The 17,446-nt window shown below is 42.8% G+C and overlaps 1 protein-coding gene across 7 annotated transcripts in view; it reads right to left on the bottom strand.

The window, feature by feature from the left end:
- Nucleotides 1-17,446, bottom strand: part of scalloped (TEA domain transcription factor 1 homolog scalloped) — a 218,434-nt gene that overhangs the window by 79,960 nt on the left and 121,028 nt on the right. For 2 of the 7 annotated variants that reach the window (XM_076523252.1, XM_076523258.1), the window contains exon 1: nucleotides 17,193-17,247. The exons of the other annotated variants lie outside the window; for them this stretch is intronic. In XM_076523252.1, the coding sequence (XP_076379367.1) occupies nucleotides 17,193-17,232 (40 nt within the window). In that variant the 5' untranslated portion in view covers nucleotides 17,233-17,247. Of the gene's footprint in view, nucleotides 1-17,192; nucleotides 17,248-17,446 lie in introns of those variants that run through there. 7 annotated transcript variants of the gene reach the window in all.

Raw genomic sequence — 17,446 nt, 5'->3', positions numbered from 1 at the left:
ATCCGTTCGTTAGATTTACGAAATTCGTAGTCTAGCAACGAGTGCCGAGTAACGAGTAGTCACGAGTTAACGAGCAATAGCAAACGGCGATGGCGGTGGCGATCGGGGAGTTTGAAGAGTAGAAAGTGACGAGAAGGAAAATAAAAAGAAAAGAGAAGAAAAAGAGAAAGAAGAGGTAGAAGAAGAAGCGAAAGGGTGCGAAGAGAGACGCGGTGGAGGAACGTCGCCGACTGCTATTTATATTCGATGCAGCGGACGTTCAACCTGCGAGCACCCCCGCCTTACGCGACATATCCTCTCGTTCGCTGTTCGCTGCCCCTGGCCCCTGCGCCCTGCTCCCCTGCCCCCTTGTCCGCCGGTCCTCGAGAGCGTCGAGAGCGAGAGCAAGTGGAAACGGACAAACTCGCGAATAAATCTTTCGGTCGGTCGGTAGCCCCGGTCAGGGCCGTCCCATATTCCTATTTTCTGACTGGGCTCGAAACCCGATTGGTTCAACGAAAATAAATGGGATTCTACAGGGATGAGACACTATATACGATGGAAAGCGTCTCCCCGATGATTTATCGCGACGACGCGACGCGTCGCGACGCCTTACCGGTGTGGCAAACGTGAACCCGACACAATATTATGCATCGTTATCGGTACAGTTTCCGTACATCCACTGGACGTCGACGATAGATACTTAATCGACGGAGCCGAACGATCTCCGTTCGCGACGCGATCTGCTTGAAAGCTTTTTTTGGGCGTCGACTTTTCACCGAAGAAACACGACGAATCGGCCCGTTATCCGGTGAATTCGCTCTTCTTCGACTCCTTTTGTTTCACGACGACGATCTTTTCTTTTTTGTGCCGTGAGAGCAAGCTCCATTTATTATGATTTATTTTGACTAAACGTTTCACGAAATATTTCAGAAATACATACACTTACCGACAAAAGTTAAGAAACGACGTAATCGTTTGATACATTTTGGTATATTGTCTATCTTCTAAGATACATAGGTTGGAACTAAAAATAGCATAATGAGATAGCATCCCGTACATCAATGATCAATGAGTTTTCTCTCAAACATACTTGTACGAGAGCCATAATTAAATCGAATCGAAGAAATAAGACAAAAGCTGCGCGACACAAGTGAAGAAACATACATCGCTTAAATTATATAATCACTTTTAATGAAAAACAGCGATGCATCGATGTCTGTAGCTTTCATAATAGTCTAATAAGATGTTAAATAACCCTTGGATTTGAGGACTGCGTTGCAATTGCGTGGCATAGATTCGATTAATCGAACACAAAACTCGGTCGGTATTTCTGAACATATCTTCGCGATTGTTTCCATTAATTCTGCTTTATTGTTAAAAGAGTGACTTATCGCCAAAATTATAAAACGATTCGATAAATACGGAACTGTTAAAACGGCACCGCGAACTGGCAGACCGCGAAAAACAGATGAAAAACCAGATCGTCGAATTGCAAAACTTTCTAAGTCGAGTCCATTTTACACTGCTTCAGAAATTAAAAATCAACTCTATCTGGAAAACATTAGAAAACACGTTCAATCCAGGTTTTCCCGTGAAAGAAGAAAGTCCTGTGCTGGTAGACGACGATCGTTCAAACTTTCGACATCTTTGATCTCTACTGCGCGGAGAAAACGTTACGGCTCGAAAGAAAACTGTGAAAATTCGAAGTGTTGCCATAAGTGCTAGGTATCAATGGGTAAGAAGAACGTAAAACGTGCCAAATACAGCAAAATTATCTCTAATCGACGCTCAGATTGTGCACAAAAACGGACAATTTGGGAAGAGGAAATACGATTATTCGAGCACTGCAGCTCCTTTTTATAATTGTTGAAAATCGGAGACTATAAAAACGAGTCGCAAGGCTCAAATTCGCAAGGCTCCTCTTTCCAAATTGTCTATTTCCGTGGACAATCTGAGCGTCAATTAGAGAGACATTATTGTACAGTAATGTCTCCCTTACTGACGCTCAGATTCTCCACTAAAATGCACAATTCGGGAAAAGGAGATACGATTATTACACGGCTTTTATAATTGTTGGCAATTCCGCAACTATAAAAGCAATCTGAGCGTCGATTAAAGAGACATTACTGTAGTCGGACGGATTACAGCAATGTCTCTCTTACTGACGCTCGGATTGTGCACAAAAATGGACAATTTGGGAAGAGGAAATACCATTATTCGAGCCTTTCGGTTTGGTTTTACAGTTATGAATTGTCAATAATTATAAAAACGAGCCGCAAGACTCGGATAAAGTAATGTCTCCCTTACTGTACAGTAATGTCTCCCTTACTGACGCTCAGATTCTCCACTAAAATGAATAATTTGGGAAGAGGAGATACGATTATTCGAGCCTCGCCGCTCGTTTTTACAATTGTGGATAATTTATAACTATAAAAATAAACCGCGAGGCTCGGATAATCGTGTCTCCTCTTCCCAAATTGTCCATTTTCCTGCATAATCTGAGCGTCGATTAGGGAGAATTTACTGTTACGAGAAATTTCCGACAAGATATTTCGTCGTGCTTGGTTCGCAGGTTAAATTAGATTTCTTTCCTCTACGAGATGGGGAAAAAGAAGAGAGGAGAGGAAAGAAGAGGAAGAAGTTGATCGTCCATTCACCGAGCTGGCGTCTACGGACGTGCGAAGGAAAGCGGAAGAAAGCGAGAAAATGGCAGGTCGAATGTAGCGAACGAAAAGAAGAGATTCGGTCCTGGTCGCGCGAGGAAATCGAGCAGGACGAAGACGAAGGAATGGAAAAGGAGAGAAAAGCATGTATCAGCTTTGGTTGTAATTAGAATCCATTTCGTGAAAATGGCAGTGTAAGCGGCGGCGGCGGCGGCGGTGGCAGCGGCGGAGGCTTCAAAATACTCGACCGGCTGCCGACTGCCGGCTGCTTCTGCCCTCTCGATCCTCTCCCGTTTCCCTCCCGTTTCCCTCCCGGTTCCCTCCCGGTTCTCTCCCGTTTCCCTCCCGTTTCCCTCCCGTTTCCCTCCCGTTCCCCTACCGCGCTTCCACCGATGATCCTCTCCTCCAGTGGCAAGCATACGTGCGCTGTCGCGTTTAATACGATTACATAATACCCACCGGCACGGAACGTTATCCTCTTACGCGTAAAGCAGGAGGAAAATAATTCGAAAGATAAGAGATTTCGAATAGATTTCCGTACTTGGATGGTGCGCGGGTCTGCCTGCTACCGTTGTTCGAACATTGAATCGTCCCCCGTGTGCGCTAACGAGCGGAAATATAATGTTCGTATCAAAGAATACTTTCAAAGTTCTGTTCGCAGCAATGGTTCTTTCTTTCGTTCGAAGATGAAACCCACCTCGGCGATGCTACTCTGGTATATGCTAGATACGGTGCAGCATATATTCCTTAAATACGTATCTTTCAAAATAATCGAACCCGTGACTCTTCTCTCTCGCAAAATTACGATACCATTCTTAGCTTATCGGGCACGTATCGTCTTAAAGCTCTCCTCGAACCGTGTTATTTTAGGTGAAAAAGTTTCCAATCGAATCGCTAGCGACAGAATAAATTAAGCTCATCGCGTTGCGTGGTTCACCCTATATATATAGCGCTTAATATGTATATATATATACACAGGATGTCCCAAAAATGTCTCGCAGTCCGGAAGTAGAGGATTCTTCAGGTCATTTGAAGCAACTTTTTCCTTAGCGAAAATCTTCTCCGAGGCTTCGTTTACGAGTTATTAACGATAAACAGTGACCAATCAGAGGCGAGATCATTTGGCGCGAGACGGCCGAGCCAACGAGTGGAGCTGGGCTCCGTGCACTCGTTGGCTGGGCCGCCGCACGCCAGCCGGGCTCGCCTCTTATTGGTCAGTGTTTTTCGTTAATAACTCGTAAACGAAGCCTTGGAGGAAATTTTCTCAAAGGAAAAAGTTCCTTCAAATGACTTCAGGAACTTTCCATTTTCGGGACATCCTGTATATTATATATCATATTAATCGTTTGACTGCTGAGGAGCATTGTTGCACTCTTCTTATAAAGAAGAGTTTTTCTTATAAAAATATGTCAGCAGTCAAATGGTTAAGCTCATATTATGAGCTTAATATACATACATAGAGGAGAGAGAGAGAGAGAGAGAGAGAGAGAGAGAGAGAGAGAGAGAGAGAAATATAGATATATAGAAATATATAGAATTTCCCCGGATGGTCTACTTTATTAGGAATTACAAAAGTATATAAATATTTGTAATTCCTAATAAAGTAGATCATCCGTGGAAATTCTACTTTCGCTTGGTCAAACGGAGAGTCGATGACGATACAACGACCATTGGAAAAAGCTCGCCAATGTTTGCAGAGTTTATACCCTTGTGGGAGAATCGGTCGAATGGATTCGAATATGAGAACCTCTGCGATGCACCACGTACTTACTTAGTAAGGTAACTGGTCTACTGGTGGGGGTCAAATGTCGTACGGTGACTCACCATCGGCTCAAAGTGGTTGCCGCTTGCTGCTTACCGCATGCTTGTCGCTTACTGCTTGCAGCTTACCGCTTACCGGTCATTGGTTACCAGAGTTGGGCAGTATTATTCGAATTGCTTGAAGTAGATTATTTATCTAAAATAATTATTCGAACGAACTTCTTTTTAACCGAATAATTTTAGTCGAATAACAATTACATACTCGTTCTCCGTAATAAATTATTCGATCGATTCATTCGTACGCAGATTGTAAAATCATTCGAACAGAGATTGTAAAATTATTCGAATAACAATTCGAATATAATCGTTGACAGTTTTCTTTCTATGTAATCCTTGAGATACGAGTCCCATCGGAATGTACGATGACTCGACTTCCTTTGCATTCGAAGAAAGATTATTTAGTTGTGCGCGAACAGCGAATCAGAAAGTTAATTGTAAAAATTAACAAGGGAGAAATAAAATTATTATTCTCTATTCTATTATTAATAAATTATTATTCCTACAACGTGCGACTTCTTGTTCGAACAAAATAATCGTATTTCTTCTTAGCATAACGTGCAATTTTCAATATTTTGACGCGCTAAAGGGTCTGGTAGCGGTAAATTAATTGCATCTATCTGGAGCGAAATTGTACTTCTTCTAGAAGCTCGATCAACTTTTTCGGTTGTACTTAACGCGTTGGTAGAACGTCGCGCGTCCGTGTCTTACCCTAAATTAGAATTTCTTCGTAAACTATTCCTGACGCTTGCAAGACTAATATAGATGATAAACAGTACGCGTATATCATATCCTAATGCTGTCTGTATAGGGTATATGGTATACAGTACAGAGTACAGTAATGTCTCCCTAATTGACGCTCAGATTGCACACAAATGTGGACAATTCGGGAAGAGGAGATACGATTGTTCGAGTCTTGCAGCTCGTTTTTTTATAGTTGTTGACAATTCGCAAAATGAACCGCAAGGCTCGAATAATCGTATCTCGTATTCCCAAATTGTCCACTAAATTGGATAATTTGGGAAGAGGAGATACGATTGTTCGAGTCTTGCAGCTCGTTTTTTTATAGTTGTTGACAATTCGCAGAATGAACCGCAAGGCTCGAATAATCGTATCTCGTATTCCCAAATTGTCCACTAAATTGGATAATTTGGGAAGAGGAGATACGATTGTTCGAGTCTTGCAGCTCGTTTTTTTATAGTTGTTGACAATTCGCAAAATGAACCGCAAGGCTCGAATAATCGTATCTCGTATTCCCAAATTGTCCACTACATTGAATAATTCGGGAAGAGGAGATACGATTGTTCGAGTCTTGCAGCTCGTTTTTTTATAGTTGTTGACAATTCGCAAAATGAACCGCAAGGCTCGAATAATCGTATCTCGTATTCCCAAATTGTCCACTAAATTGAATAATTTGGGAAGAAGAGATACGATTGTTCGAGTCTTGCAGCTCGTTTTTTTATAGTTGTTGACAATTCGCAAAATGAACCGCAAGGCTCGAATAATCGTATCTCGTATTCCCAAATTGTCCACTAAATTGAATAATTTGGGAAGAGGAGATACGATTGTTCGAGTCTTGCAGCTCGTTTTTTTATAGTTGTTGACAATTCGCAAAATGAACCGCAAGGCTCGAATAATCGTATCTCGTATTCCCAAATTGTCCACTAAATTGAATAATTTGGGAAGAGGAGATACGATTGTTCGAGTCTTGCAGCTCGTTTTTTTATAGTTGTAGACAATTCGCAAAATGAACCGCAAGGCTCGAATAATCGTATCTCGTATTCCCAAATTGTCCACTAAATTGAATAATTTGGGAAGAAGAGATACGATTGTTTGAGCATTGCGGCTCGTTTTTATAATTGTGGACAATTTATAACTATAAAAATAAACCGCAAGGCTCGAATGATCGTATCTCCTCTTCCCAAATTGTCCATTTTTGTGGAGCGTCAATTAGAGAGACATTACTGTAAAAATTATGAAATAATCGAATCTCTTCGCGCTTCCCGAATAATATGAATTGACCGACGGCGATCTTCGTCGCCGTTCTCGGCCAATAGCGATCGAGTGCCGCGGCAGTGGGGCAGCTAATAAGGGTGTGGGGGTGGGGGAATATAAGCGTAAAGGCGCCTTCTTGTCGCGCGAGGACTATACGTTGTTCCGCGTACAGTAATGTCTCCCTTACTGACGCTCAGATTGTCCACTAAATTGGATACTTTGGGAAGAGGAGATACGATTGTTCGAGCCTTGCGGCTCAATTTTATAATTATGAACAATTTATAACTATAAAAAAAAACCGCAAGGCTCGAACAATCGTATCTCGTATTCCCAAATTGTCCGTTTTTCTGGACAATCTGGGCGTCAATTAGAGAGACATTACTGTATACAGTATACGCCAAGGTGAAAAGTGATTTCCGTACTTTCGAGCCTCGGAGTTTAAATGTTTCGCGCTTCGTTCCGTATCATCCGATCTAATAAAATCGACACGGCCGAACCCACGCGGGCCGCCATTATTTACACAATGGAGGTAGGAGATACTTATCGGATTTGATCGGCCGTAAGAGAGAAGAGAAAAGAGAGAAGAGAGAAGAGTGAAACGGGGGTCGGTAGACTGATGACGGGGTTGAAGAGAAATCGTAATTGATCGGTTGTCGACTCGCGGGCTCAATTTCGCGTTCGGTTGCGACGCGACGCGGCGCGACTCGACGCCGCGCCGTGGATACGATACATGTAACGGGTGTCACGATTCTGTCGACTGGCCCGGAAACGGCTAATAATTCGGTCGCGGTAATTGAATCAGGCAATTAGGACAGCCCGTAGAACATCGTCGTTTCGACGGATGTCCTCGAACATCGTTGGAAAGCATCGTTTTGTCCTCGGTTCCGAGTAGACTCTGCTGATTTTATGCATTTATGACAAAAGCGAACGGATGAAATTCGAAACGGTGAAAACAACGAAACAATTTGAAGACGTTGTCGCATTAGGCGTTCGACTCGTTAAGCTCGTTTAAAAAAGAAACGAATATACGGAATACAAATTATTCGATTCTAAGAAACAGAGAAGTTAAATTGGAAATCTGTATTTCTTCTTCTTTTAATCGCTTTAACTGGTCGAAGACGAGATTGCAATGTCCTCTTAAATTATTCGTATTTTTCTGGCGATTTCAGTCGGAAACGCGTTAAAATCCGCAGTCCATTTTGTTACCATTAAATTTAGCCAAAAAGGTCCCCCGAAATCGACTGGAATATCTCAGGGAATGGCTCTGCTCCTTCTCCTCCTCTCCTGCCAAATACGATAGAATTTTCCATTTAATTCGGATCTCGTTTCGATCTTGCGACTCGAATTAAGCGAGAAAAACGCGCGATGCATCGATTTATCTTTGATCGATCGTCGATGTTATTCCTTTCGTAATTACGTAATTAGGAACGAACAAAGAGAAACGAATACGTGCATATATGTACGTATCGCGATGCGAGCCGCATCCTTGGAACGTCGAATGCTCTCCGAAATTGATCCTGACCTTTTATCTTTTCTTCCCATCTTTCCTCGCTCGGCTGGAAAAGCAAACGCGCACAGTTCAAGGTAGTCGATCGCAGAGCAGAGGCGGCGAGAGCGTCGCGCGAAAGGTTTGTTCGCCGAGGAGTAGTTTAGCTTGTAGCCTGCGACTAGCAACTATTCGAGCGACGCGAAACATTTCTAGCACGTATGTACATACAGGGTGTCCAAAAATTATTGTACGAGCGGGAAATGAGGGATTCCTGAGGCGATTCGAAGTTACTTTTTCCTTGGCGAGAATGCAATTCGCGACTTCGTTTACGAGTTATCAACGAAAAACACTGACCAATCGGAGAGCGAGCGCGGTCAGCGCTCCGCCCTTTCGGCCAATGCCGTGTCGCGACGGCCGTCTGACGCAGTGGCAGTGGTCGCGAGGGCGGGGCGTCAGCAGTACGCGATCTCTCATTGGTCCCTGTTTTTCGTTAATAACTCGTAAACGAAGCCGCGGATTGCATTTTCGCTAAGGAAAAACTTGCTTCGAATGACCTCAAGAACCTGTCCCTTCCCGCTTGTACAATAATTTTGAGTCATCCTGTATGTTACGAAGGATAACAAATTTTTACGTTCGGTATTTCGTGTGCCAACCGAAAAGCGTACATCTTCGTCGGCAGACCGCGTATCTTTGTGCAAAATAAAAATAGTTATATCGGTTGCAAGATGTAGGAGCCAAGCGCGATCCTGTTTTTTCTTAAATAATTTTCATAACATTGTAATTAATTAGCCAACGTATTACCAACGTTGTTACCAACGTATTTGGGTTCTTTTCATCTTTTCGCTATTTTACGTTTCTCGCGTGTACACCTTTTTCCCATAAACGCATAAAATCCGCGGTCTATTCGTCGGTAAACACCGACACAGGAAAAACATCGGCGCGTGTAATCGAGCATCGCGGACTGTGGTACGACGGAACGAACCTTCTTTCGTTCCTCCGCCAGCGAAACAGAAGATAGTTTCACGTGGGCTGACTCGGATCGGATCGATGCGAAGACCGAAGGAAAGGAGCGGCGAGGATGTTTTTTTGTTCTTAGCGACGACCGCGCGCGGTGGTGCGATCGCGCGGATGGGTTTATGCGACTACAGTTCGCGCGGCTAGATTTATGCCGATACTTAATGCGGCCCGCATAGAGAATATATGCACGCGTATAAATATGTATAACACTGTTCGACACGATTTTTGGATTCCCATAGCCACTGTGAAATTCTCGTAGAGCTTCACTCCCTGAACAAGAATCCGAAAACCGAATTGCTCCATCGCCCTCAGTTTTTTAAATAAACGGACTTTTGTAAAAATCCCAAATTTTCGACAAAAATGAGGCATTGCATGGAAAGTACAAACGTTAGAAAGTTCTAATCGGTGTTAGAAGATAGAGGAGAGTTTCCCGAATATAGTGGCATGCAATTGATTAATTGTTTTTGGTCCTGAATAGCAACAAATTGATGCCAAAGTTTAAAAAAGTGTCGACGCGCGCAGTTTCTCCGCAATGTTTTTGTACTTTTACGAAAAGTTCTTTGTTGAGCACGAAAACTCTACCCAGGATCGGATTCTGTAGACATTTCTGAAGAAGAAACGGCCCGATAGAAGCGTCGGAACGATGTACATTTTGAGTAGGTCGAGAAAATGTTCGTCGGCAACATGTACACGATGTTTTGCCGCCATGTGCTTCGCTGTGCAGTGTAATCGGCAGTCCGGGAGATCGCCAATGGAATTTTTCTTTTCGTTAATGGATCGAGCCGAGGGATTTAGCGTTTCATTTTTCCCGGTGACATTAACGCGTTGCGAATCGACGGCCGAGTAAATCTCGATTGAATCTTCGTCGGCCCGAAGCCGCGGAACAGAGTGTGCGAAAAGTCGGGCCGAGATTTTCTCCGCATTATATCCTAGAATAAGGCTTACGTTTTATGGCGTCGCGCAATCAAGCGCCACGCCGTTACAGACGCAGAAAAAAGACTGGAAAGGGATTCTTTGGTTGAGACTTAACGGAGCGGCCGAAGTAACGATAGGTTCGTTCTTATTCTCTTAGTCAGTTTTGTTATTACATAGTCGATGATTCGTTGTAATGCATTTACTGAAACACGCAATTATTTAACACTAGACTTAAGGTGCACTATATTGGTTTGTAAGAGTAAACGATAAGACGTTTACTACGATTTTGAACGAGCTTCATCGTATCGTATACATACATGTATATTAATTATTAGTATATTTATTATATTCAATTTTTTTTTATTTTATTTAATTTTTATTATATTTATATTTATTATATTTTATAGTATATTTAGTATATTTATTATTTACTATGCCGTCCGCAGATCTTAGGTATGATTCTTTTGTTCGACACCAGCATAATAGCTTGGAAATTTTAGATTTTAACAAAAATTTCGAAGATGGCGGTAGTATAAATTCCTAAAATTAAGATATGTTATCCAAGAATTTTCGTACTTAATTCTTAGTTAAACAAGCACAATGCTGTAGTTAGTTCGCCGCATTTTAACACTCAAGAAATATAGTTCAAAAGTTATTTCAGTTTTTTAAAATGGCACCGAAGTGGTACCACCGGACGGCATAGTGTTAATAATATATTAATAAATAATACAATATATATGTACATTGAAGAAATAACCGCTGAATGTATTTTTACAATCTGAATAGCTATTTTCTGATAAAGCTATTTTAACTGTAAATTTCAAATAATTGTTTTTTGATTTATAGTATTTTCATTTTATACGACAAAGTGCATTTTACGCGCGCGAAATTGAGTCCGAATTTTTATCCGAAATTTGTCTACGATATAATTTGTTATACGTCTATTTATATATATCTATTTATATACGTCTCACTTAATAATGACATGAGACATCTTTGTGTCAGTTTATTTAGGACAGTACACGTGTGTAAATGCAATGATAAAGAGAGATAGTCATACATGTCTCAAATGAACATGTGCATACGGATTGAAACTCGAAGTGACACTATCGGACAGAACTTTCCGGTAGACCTAATATAAATATGACACAGTCGAATGCGATCGAACCGTTCGCCCGATCCGAGATCGACGATGGCCGCTATATATCGAGCCACGAAATTATGATGATCGTTGCGAGAAACAATTTGCCGATTGCAGATACAGAGAGACAGTTTAAGAACGCGTTTCCCTTCGCCTGGCTCGCGCGATGCTGTGTATCGCGCACAAAGCGAAGGATCCGCCCGTAATTTCAGCATTGCGCAACAATAATGATCCCCGAGACAATGGCTCGCTCGTACATATTGGGTGGCAAAAGCGTTTCGCGTGGGTCGAGGATCGCGCAGGTAACGTCGGCACGCACACGGTCGCGCATTCGCGCGCGCGTACACGCATGCGGAGTGGGGGAGCGAGCGAGCGAGCGGAGGGCAGGGGGCAGACGGGCACAGCAGGCAGACACGAACAGGCACAGAGAGCGACGCGGAGGCGAATTACATATTGCCGAAGCACGAGCCTCGGCGCTGCGAGAAATTCTGTTGTCTTTCTGCCGTGAATAACTCGCGGAACTCGAAATTAATCGTCGAGCGATCTTAATAAACGCAATAACGAACAAGCTTTGCAGTTTCCGCCTCAGCTACTTTAAACGGTGCCGGTGACAACTGGCGATAAGCCGGCACGCTTTAATAACTATTTGACTTTAATTAAGCTATTTCTGCCAGTGTTTCGCGCGTTGCTGCCGCGCCCGCGCGTCCCCTCGTCTCCGTCTACGTCTCCGTCTTCCTAGCCATTCGTCGCGCTGCCGACTGGAATTGTCATCGTCGTCGTCGTCGTTGTCGTCGTCGTCGTCGCCGCGGCGAATGGTGCCGTTATCGGGACAGGTCTCGCCAGAATTCGAACCTTTCTCGGAATCAACAACACTTCTGAACGCGCTCGGATCTCTTGCTCGAATTGCGTAGCAAAATAAAAAACAAACAAAACGAAGACAGCAGACACGGTGGTCGATAAGCGAACGCGAATAGGCTATTTTTTAAATATATTTTCGATAACATGAAAGGAAAATGATTTCCCCCGATTTCATACGTTTTATAGTGTAGCATAATTACGTCAACACGCGGAAAGGGGTGATTCCTGAGGTCATTTGAAGCAACTTTTTCCTTAGCGAAAATGCAATCCGCGGCTTCGTTTACTAATTATCGACGAAAAACAGTGACCAATGAGAGGCAAGCTCGGCTGGCGCGAGGCGGCCGAGCCGACGAGCGGTAGAAACCCAGTTCCACCGATTGGCTCGGCCGTCTAGCGCTAGGCGAGGAGTTCGCCTCTCATTGGTCAGAGTTTTTCGTTAATAACTCGCGAACGAAGCCGCGGATCGCATTTTCGCTAAGGAAAAAGTTGCTTCAAATGACCTCGGGAACATCATTGCATCATTTCCCACGTGTACAATAATTTTGGGACACACTGTACACATATCTAACCGATACGTATTCTCTCGCTATTGGTTAATCGTTGAACGAGAGTTAGAATAAAGCGAGGCTATGCGTGCGAACGCGCGAATTGTTTTCTCAGCGACGCGTTTGTCAGAATTCTCAAAATTATTCGCAAGAGTCGAAACAAGTGCTCATTCCTTCGCCCGTATTGTACGCTTATCTAACTTATAATTGTTCAAACTCGCATGTTTTTATATAATATACCGTGGCTGGAATATCAAGGAGCTCGAATTTTCGAGCGCCCCCATTCTAGCCAATGCGAGCACACCAATAACTTGGTAAAATCAATACCACGAAGACTCGGAGCGATCGTAAATTCCAAAGGCGACCCTACTAAATATTAGAATAGCAACTAACTCGATCTTAACCCGTTAAATCGACAGTTTTTGTTGAAAATAGCACCTGCACGAATGTTTATTACGCTTGCATTTTCGAGCATGTTCGAAAGTTTCGTCAAAATCTTCGCAACAAATGTAAATAAAAACCGTTTCTGTTTCGTTGGTGTTTGTTCCAGAAACTTTTAAAAACCGGTGTCCGCCTTCGTTGTAAACATTTCTTTGTAACGAAGGAACTTGTAGATTATATTTTTTCTCGGAATCGTCTACCGTACGAATACTTTCTACACCCGCTCTAGCTCGGGTGCGTTAAGGCGCGAGGCGTAATGGAATCGAAATTACCAAGAAAACCGGAAGAAATCGCGAGGACCGTGACGAATCGAACACCCTGGAACCGGCAATTATGCCCGTCGAGGTGGCTGCGCGTTCGGTTCCGGCACATAAAGCAGGAAACGCGCGCATCTCAATCGCGCTTCCTTTCGTTTCTTGAATGCAAGTTGCGACTCCGCGGATGAAAGAAATCCAAATCGCGCGCCCACTGCTCGCCTCGATCTTCGCGGAGAGGTGCGCCAAGTATTGGGCGAGAGAGAGAGAGAGAGAGAGAGAGAGAGAGAGAGAGAGACTAGTATATTACATATGCGTGCACGCATCTCGGTTACACTCTTCTCCTCTTTCTTTCTCATTCATTCCCTCCCCTTGCTTTTTCTCTGCTTCTCTTCCATTTCTTTCCTTCTCCTTTTCGAAGGATTTCGAGGAACGGACGCGCGTATAAATGGGGAATTCTAACCGGACGTCGGGCGTTATTGCGAATTAACTGTCATCTATTTCGTGACAAAAAACAGAGCCGTCGCGAATAAAGCATAATAGCGAAACGTTGTAAATATTCCATTTGCATTAGTACGTGCGCGTTAATAATAATAATAGTAATAATAATAATAATAATGATGATGATGATGATGATGATGATAATAATAATAATAATAATAATAATAATAATAATAATAATAATAATAATAATATTTATTCGATCGACAGGAAAAAGTTCCTGTATTACAATAGTATGACAATACAGTAATGTCTCCCATACTGACGCTCAGATTGTCCACTAAAATGGACAATTTGCGAAGAGGAGATACGATTATTCGAGCCTTGCGGCTCGTTTTTATAATTGTGGATAATTTATAACTATAAAAATAAACTGCAAGGCTCGAATAATCGTATTTCCTCTTCCCAAATTGCCATTTTTGTGCGCGCAATCTGGGCGTCAATCAGAGAGACATTACTGTATATCGAAAAGAAGCAAAGAAAAAAGAGAAATGATAAGATAGAAGATAAAGTAAGCGATCAAGATACTTAAATAATGTAAAAACGGAGAAAATAAAGATGAATACAGTAATGTCTCCCTTACTGACGCTCAGATTGTCCCCAACAGTGGATAATTTTGGAAGAGGAGATACGATTATTCGAGCATTGCGGCTCTTTTTTATAATTGTGGAAAATTTATAACTATAAAAATAAACCGCAACAGGCCCGAATAATCGTATCTCCTCTTCCCAAATTGTCCATTTTCGTGCGCAATCTGGGCGTCAATTAGAGAGACATTACTGATACGGTACGGGATCGTTGGAACAAATCGTCGAATAAACGAAATCTATTTAGCGATCCATTGATTTTGCTTCGTGTTTTCGAAAAACTCTATAAGAAAAGCATTCTCCGTTTAGCATCGTAAAACCCGACGAAGTTAAAATCTGTGACGCAAACAACGATGCGACTGAAATAGATGGGTAGAAAGATCTTAACCGAAAGAGAGACAAAAAGAAACGTAGAGAGAGGGAGAGAGAGAAAGAAGAGAGAGAGAGAGAGAGAGAGAGAAGGGAGAGTGAGAGAAAGAGCTCGTTCTTACGTGATCGTGGACACGGTATATCACGGTTTCGTTTTACTTCGCGGTGGTTAGATAAACAAGATTTAGCGGCGATAACCTCAAAGTGTTATGTTTTATGTGGTTACACGTGTGTGCACATGCGAGTACAATGGAGAAACGCCAACGACGATTCGCCGACCCGTGTCGTGTAACCCGTCGTGATATGTTGTCTTGCCAAAAAAGCGAGGCGCGAGTAGATCGAAAAATTGGCACTCGCGCGAACAACAATCGGCACGGATGAATTTTCAAATGTTCAATTTAACGCTCCGGCTGGATTCATTTGAAACTGATTCATTGTCGCTGCCGGTAATCGACGACGAAACGTCCGCTTAGGCCTCCCAAGACGGTAGCTAGGTCGATCTTGACCCGGAGTATACGACCCGTTCGCTTACAATCGGAGCAGTGGAGCCAATTACCGTGGCACAGCGCGATCGATCGCTGTGCCTTTGGTTTCTTTTCGGCTACGATATCTTCGCTTTAGATTCGTCGAGCAAGACGCATTCGATTTTTTAAGCGAACAATTGAACGCGGCGAAGGAATAGAAAAATTTGGCAAGTCTTCGATAAAATGTCAAGGTTAATTATGCCCGAAAACGAAGCGAAGGCGATTGGTCGCCGTGCGATAACCCTCCAAGATTTACCGAATTTTCGACGATTAACCTTTTGAGCTCTGAATACTCCTGGCCGAAACGGTTCGTAGGGACGGAGCGCGGCTATCGCTGACCATCGCTGGGGGCGGAATACTTTTTTGCCACACCGAAGTGACTATTCAAGGCGCAAACAGTAATAAATTATGGTGATTCTTTTGTAGAAGGTTAAATAATTAATCTTCCGATTCAATGTCCGATGACAGTGATTCACTATATTCTATTTCACTGTCGTCCCTTGTGAAATATTCCTCAAGATTTGACATTTTGTAGGGTGTCACGAATGAAAAAAAAAAATCGAACAAGTTATATTCCGCACTATCGTTGTTGACGCGAGCGAGACCGTGAGGTTCTTACATTCGCAAGACGATACTGCTGACTGAGTCGTTTCGAGTGCTTCGAGTCGCGAAAAGGTGACAGTGCAGGTAATTATTTTGAAATCTAATTGGTTAGAGAGTGGGACATAAAATGGGATTTCCGTTTCGGAAATTCCCGGGGATTTTTATGACCCTAATATTGCCCAACCGCTACCTAAGGAAGGCAAATTACTATCGAGTGCCCCTGTATTAATTTTACACGAAAATAACTGCATATCGATTGAAAAAAATCGACAAACGCATATATGCGCCCTTAGTCCAGGCCGATGACTTAGAGAAAACACATTGTTTTGTCCGTACGTTCGGTTAGTCGCCTAACGTACATGCGCGGCCGAACTATTGTACGCTCGATTCGCGCTTCCTACGGCAAACTAATGACGTGGAAGGGTCTCTAGTAGTCTTAGAGAACTTTATTTTTTGTGTTGCACTCTCTGCGAGCGCTGGTGGAAGAATGCTCTTCCAACGCTGGAAAGTCGTGGAAGAGCACCCGTGGATGGAGGTAGATTGTTTATTATTGGTCGAGGCACGAATCACCCCTTGGAGGGGGGTGTCTGCCTTGACCCTTGTTGGGGCCTGAGAGGGTTTCCCCAATGGTGGGACCTTTTTATGGCCCTTGTCTCTGGACGCAACACACATAAATGCGGCCTTAGGCTACACGGATGACTTTCGCCAAACGCGTATACGCGTCCATAGAGCTCTAAGGGTTGAATCAAGTGAATCGAATGAAATCGCATTAGGAACAACGGAGAAGCCGATAAGTTTGCAAGAAACACCGTCGCAAAAATATTTTGAATGAAGCGTCAGAATTGTTCCGACTCCAAAGTCTGTCGTGAAATTTCATCGAATTAGCCCCGCCCCGTTAGTCGCAAGTTTTCGATATGAATTAGAGTCAATTACACGGGGCCGTGAGTAATCCCGTGCAAACCGAGCATCCATTCATCGAGTTAGCTAGAACTTGAAACTCGATGAGCAGCAAAGTTCGTCCGACATTAAAATCGAGCGCGATTTAATTTCCGGGGCTCGATCGGTTCGAACGGCCCTCGGGCACTGGTATATTCGTCGTTCGCCCGTTCTATTCGATTTTTTCTGATCCGGCGATCCAGCGATCCGACGTCAATTTCTTCGATCGCGAAACAATTGGCCGACCGGTCGAAACATTTGAGCCGTTTACTTTGAAAGTGGCATAAGTCACTTTTTTTTCTTTTTTTTTTAAATGAGAAGATACCGTTCAATTGTAATTAGTGATACTATAAACTCGATTTTTTTGAAAAAGTGACTTATGCCACTTTCACAATAAACGGCTCCATTTATTCGTTGAATCGATATTCTCGCCGTCTCGAAATACGTATTTCTATCCGAGAATTTCTCGAAATTCGAGCAGAAGAATCGAATCGAATGTCGAGATGTACGAAGAATGGGAAGAAAAGGAAGCTCGTTTCGATCGTTATACATACATACGTAATCCGACAATCTCACTTGCAATCTCACTTGCATCGGCAACTGGTAAAAGCAGCCCTTGAATATGCACCGGCTGGCCGAAAAGTTTCGATTAATACGAAAGACTTACCTGAAACAGATCAAAGAAAAACGACTGTCGGTTATTGTGCTCGTATCGAACGCTACTACCGCGTTTCATTCAACGATCAACAATTATAAATATTTTATATATATAATATATATGTAATAATATATATATTAATATAATATT

This window comes from Megalopta genalis, chromosome 6 (assembly GCF_051020955.1).
Source record: "Megalopta genalis isolate 19385.01 chromosome 6, iyMegGena1_principal, whole genome shotgun sequence".
Lineage (NCBI taxonomy): Eukaryota > Metazoa > Arthropoda > Insecta > Hymenoptera > Halictidae > Megalopta > Megalopta genalis.
Note: the sequence above shows the minus strand (reverse complement) of the source record. Positions and strands in the feature narration are given on the sequence as shown.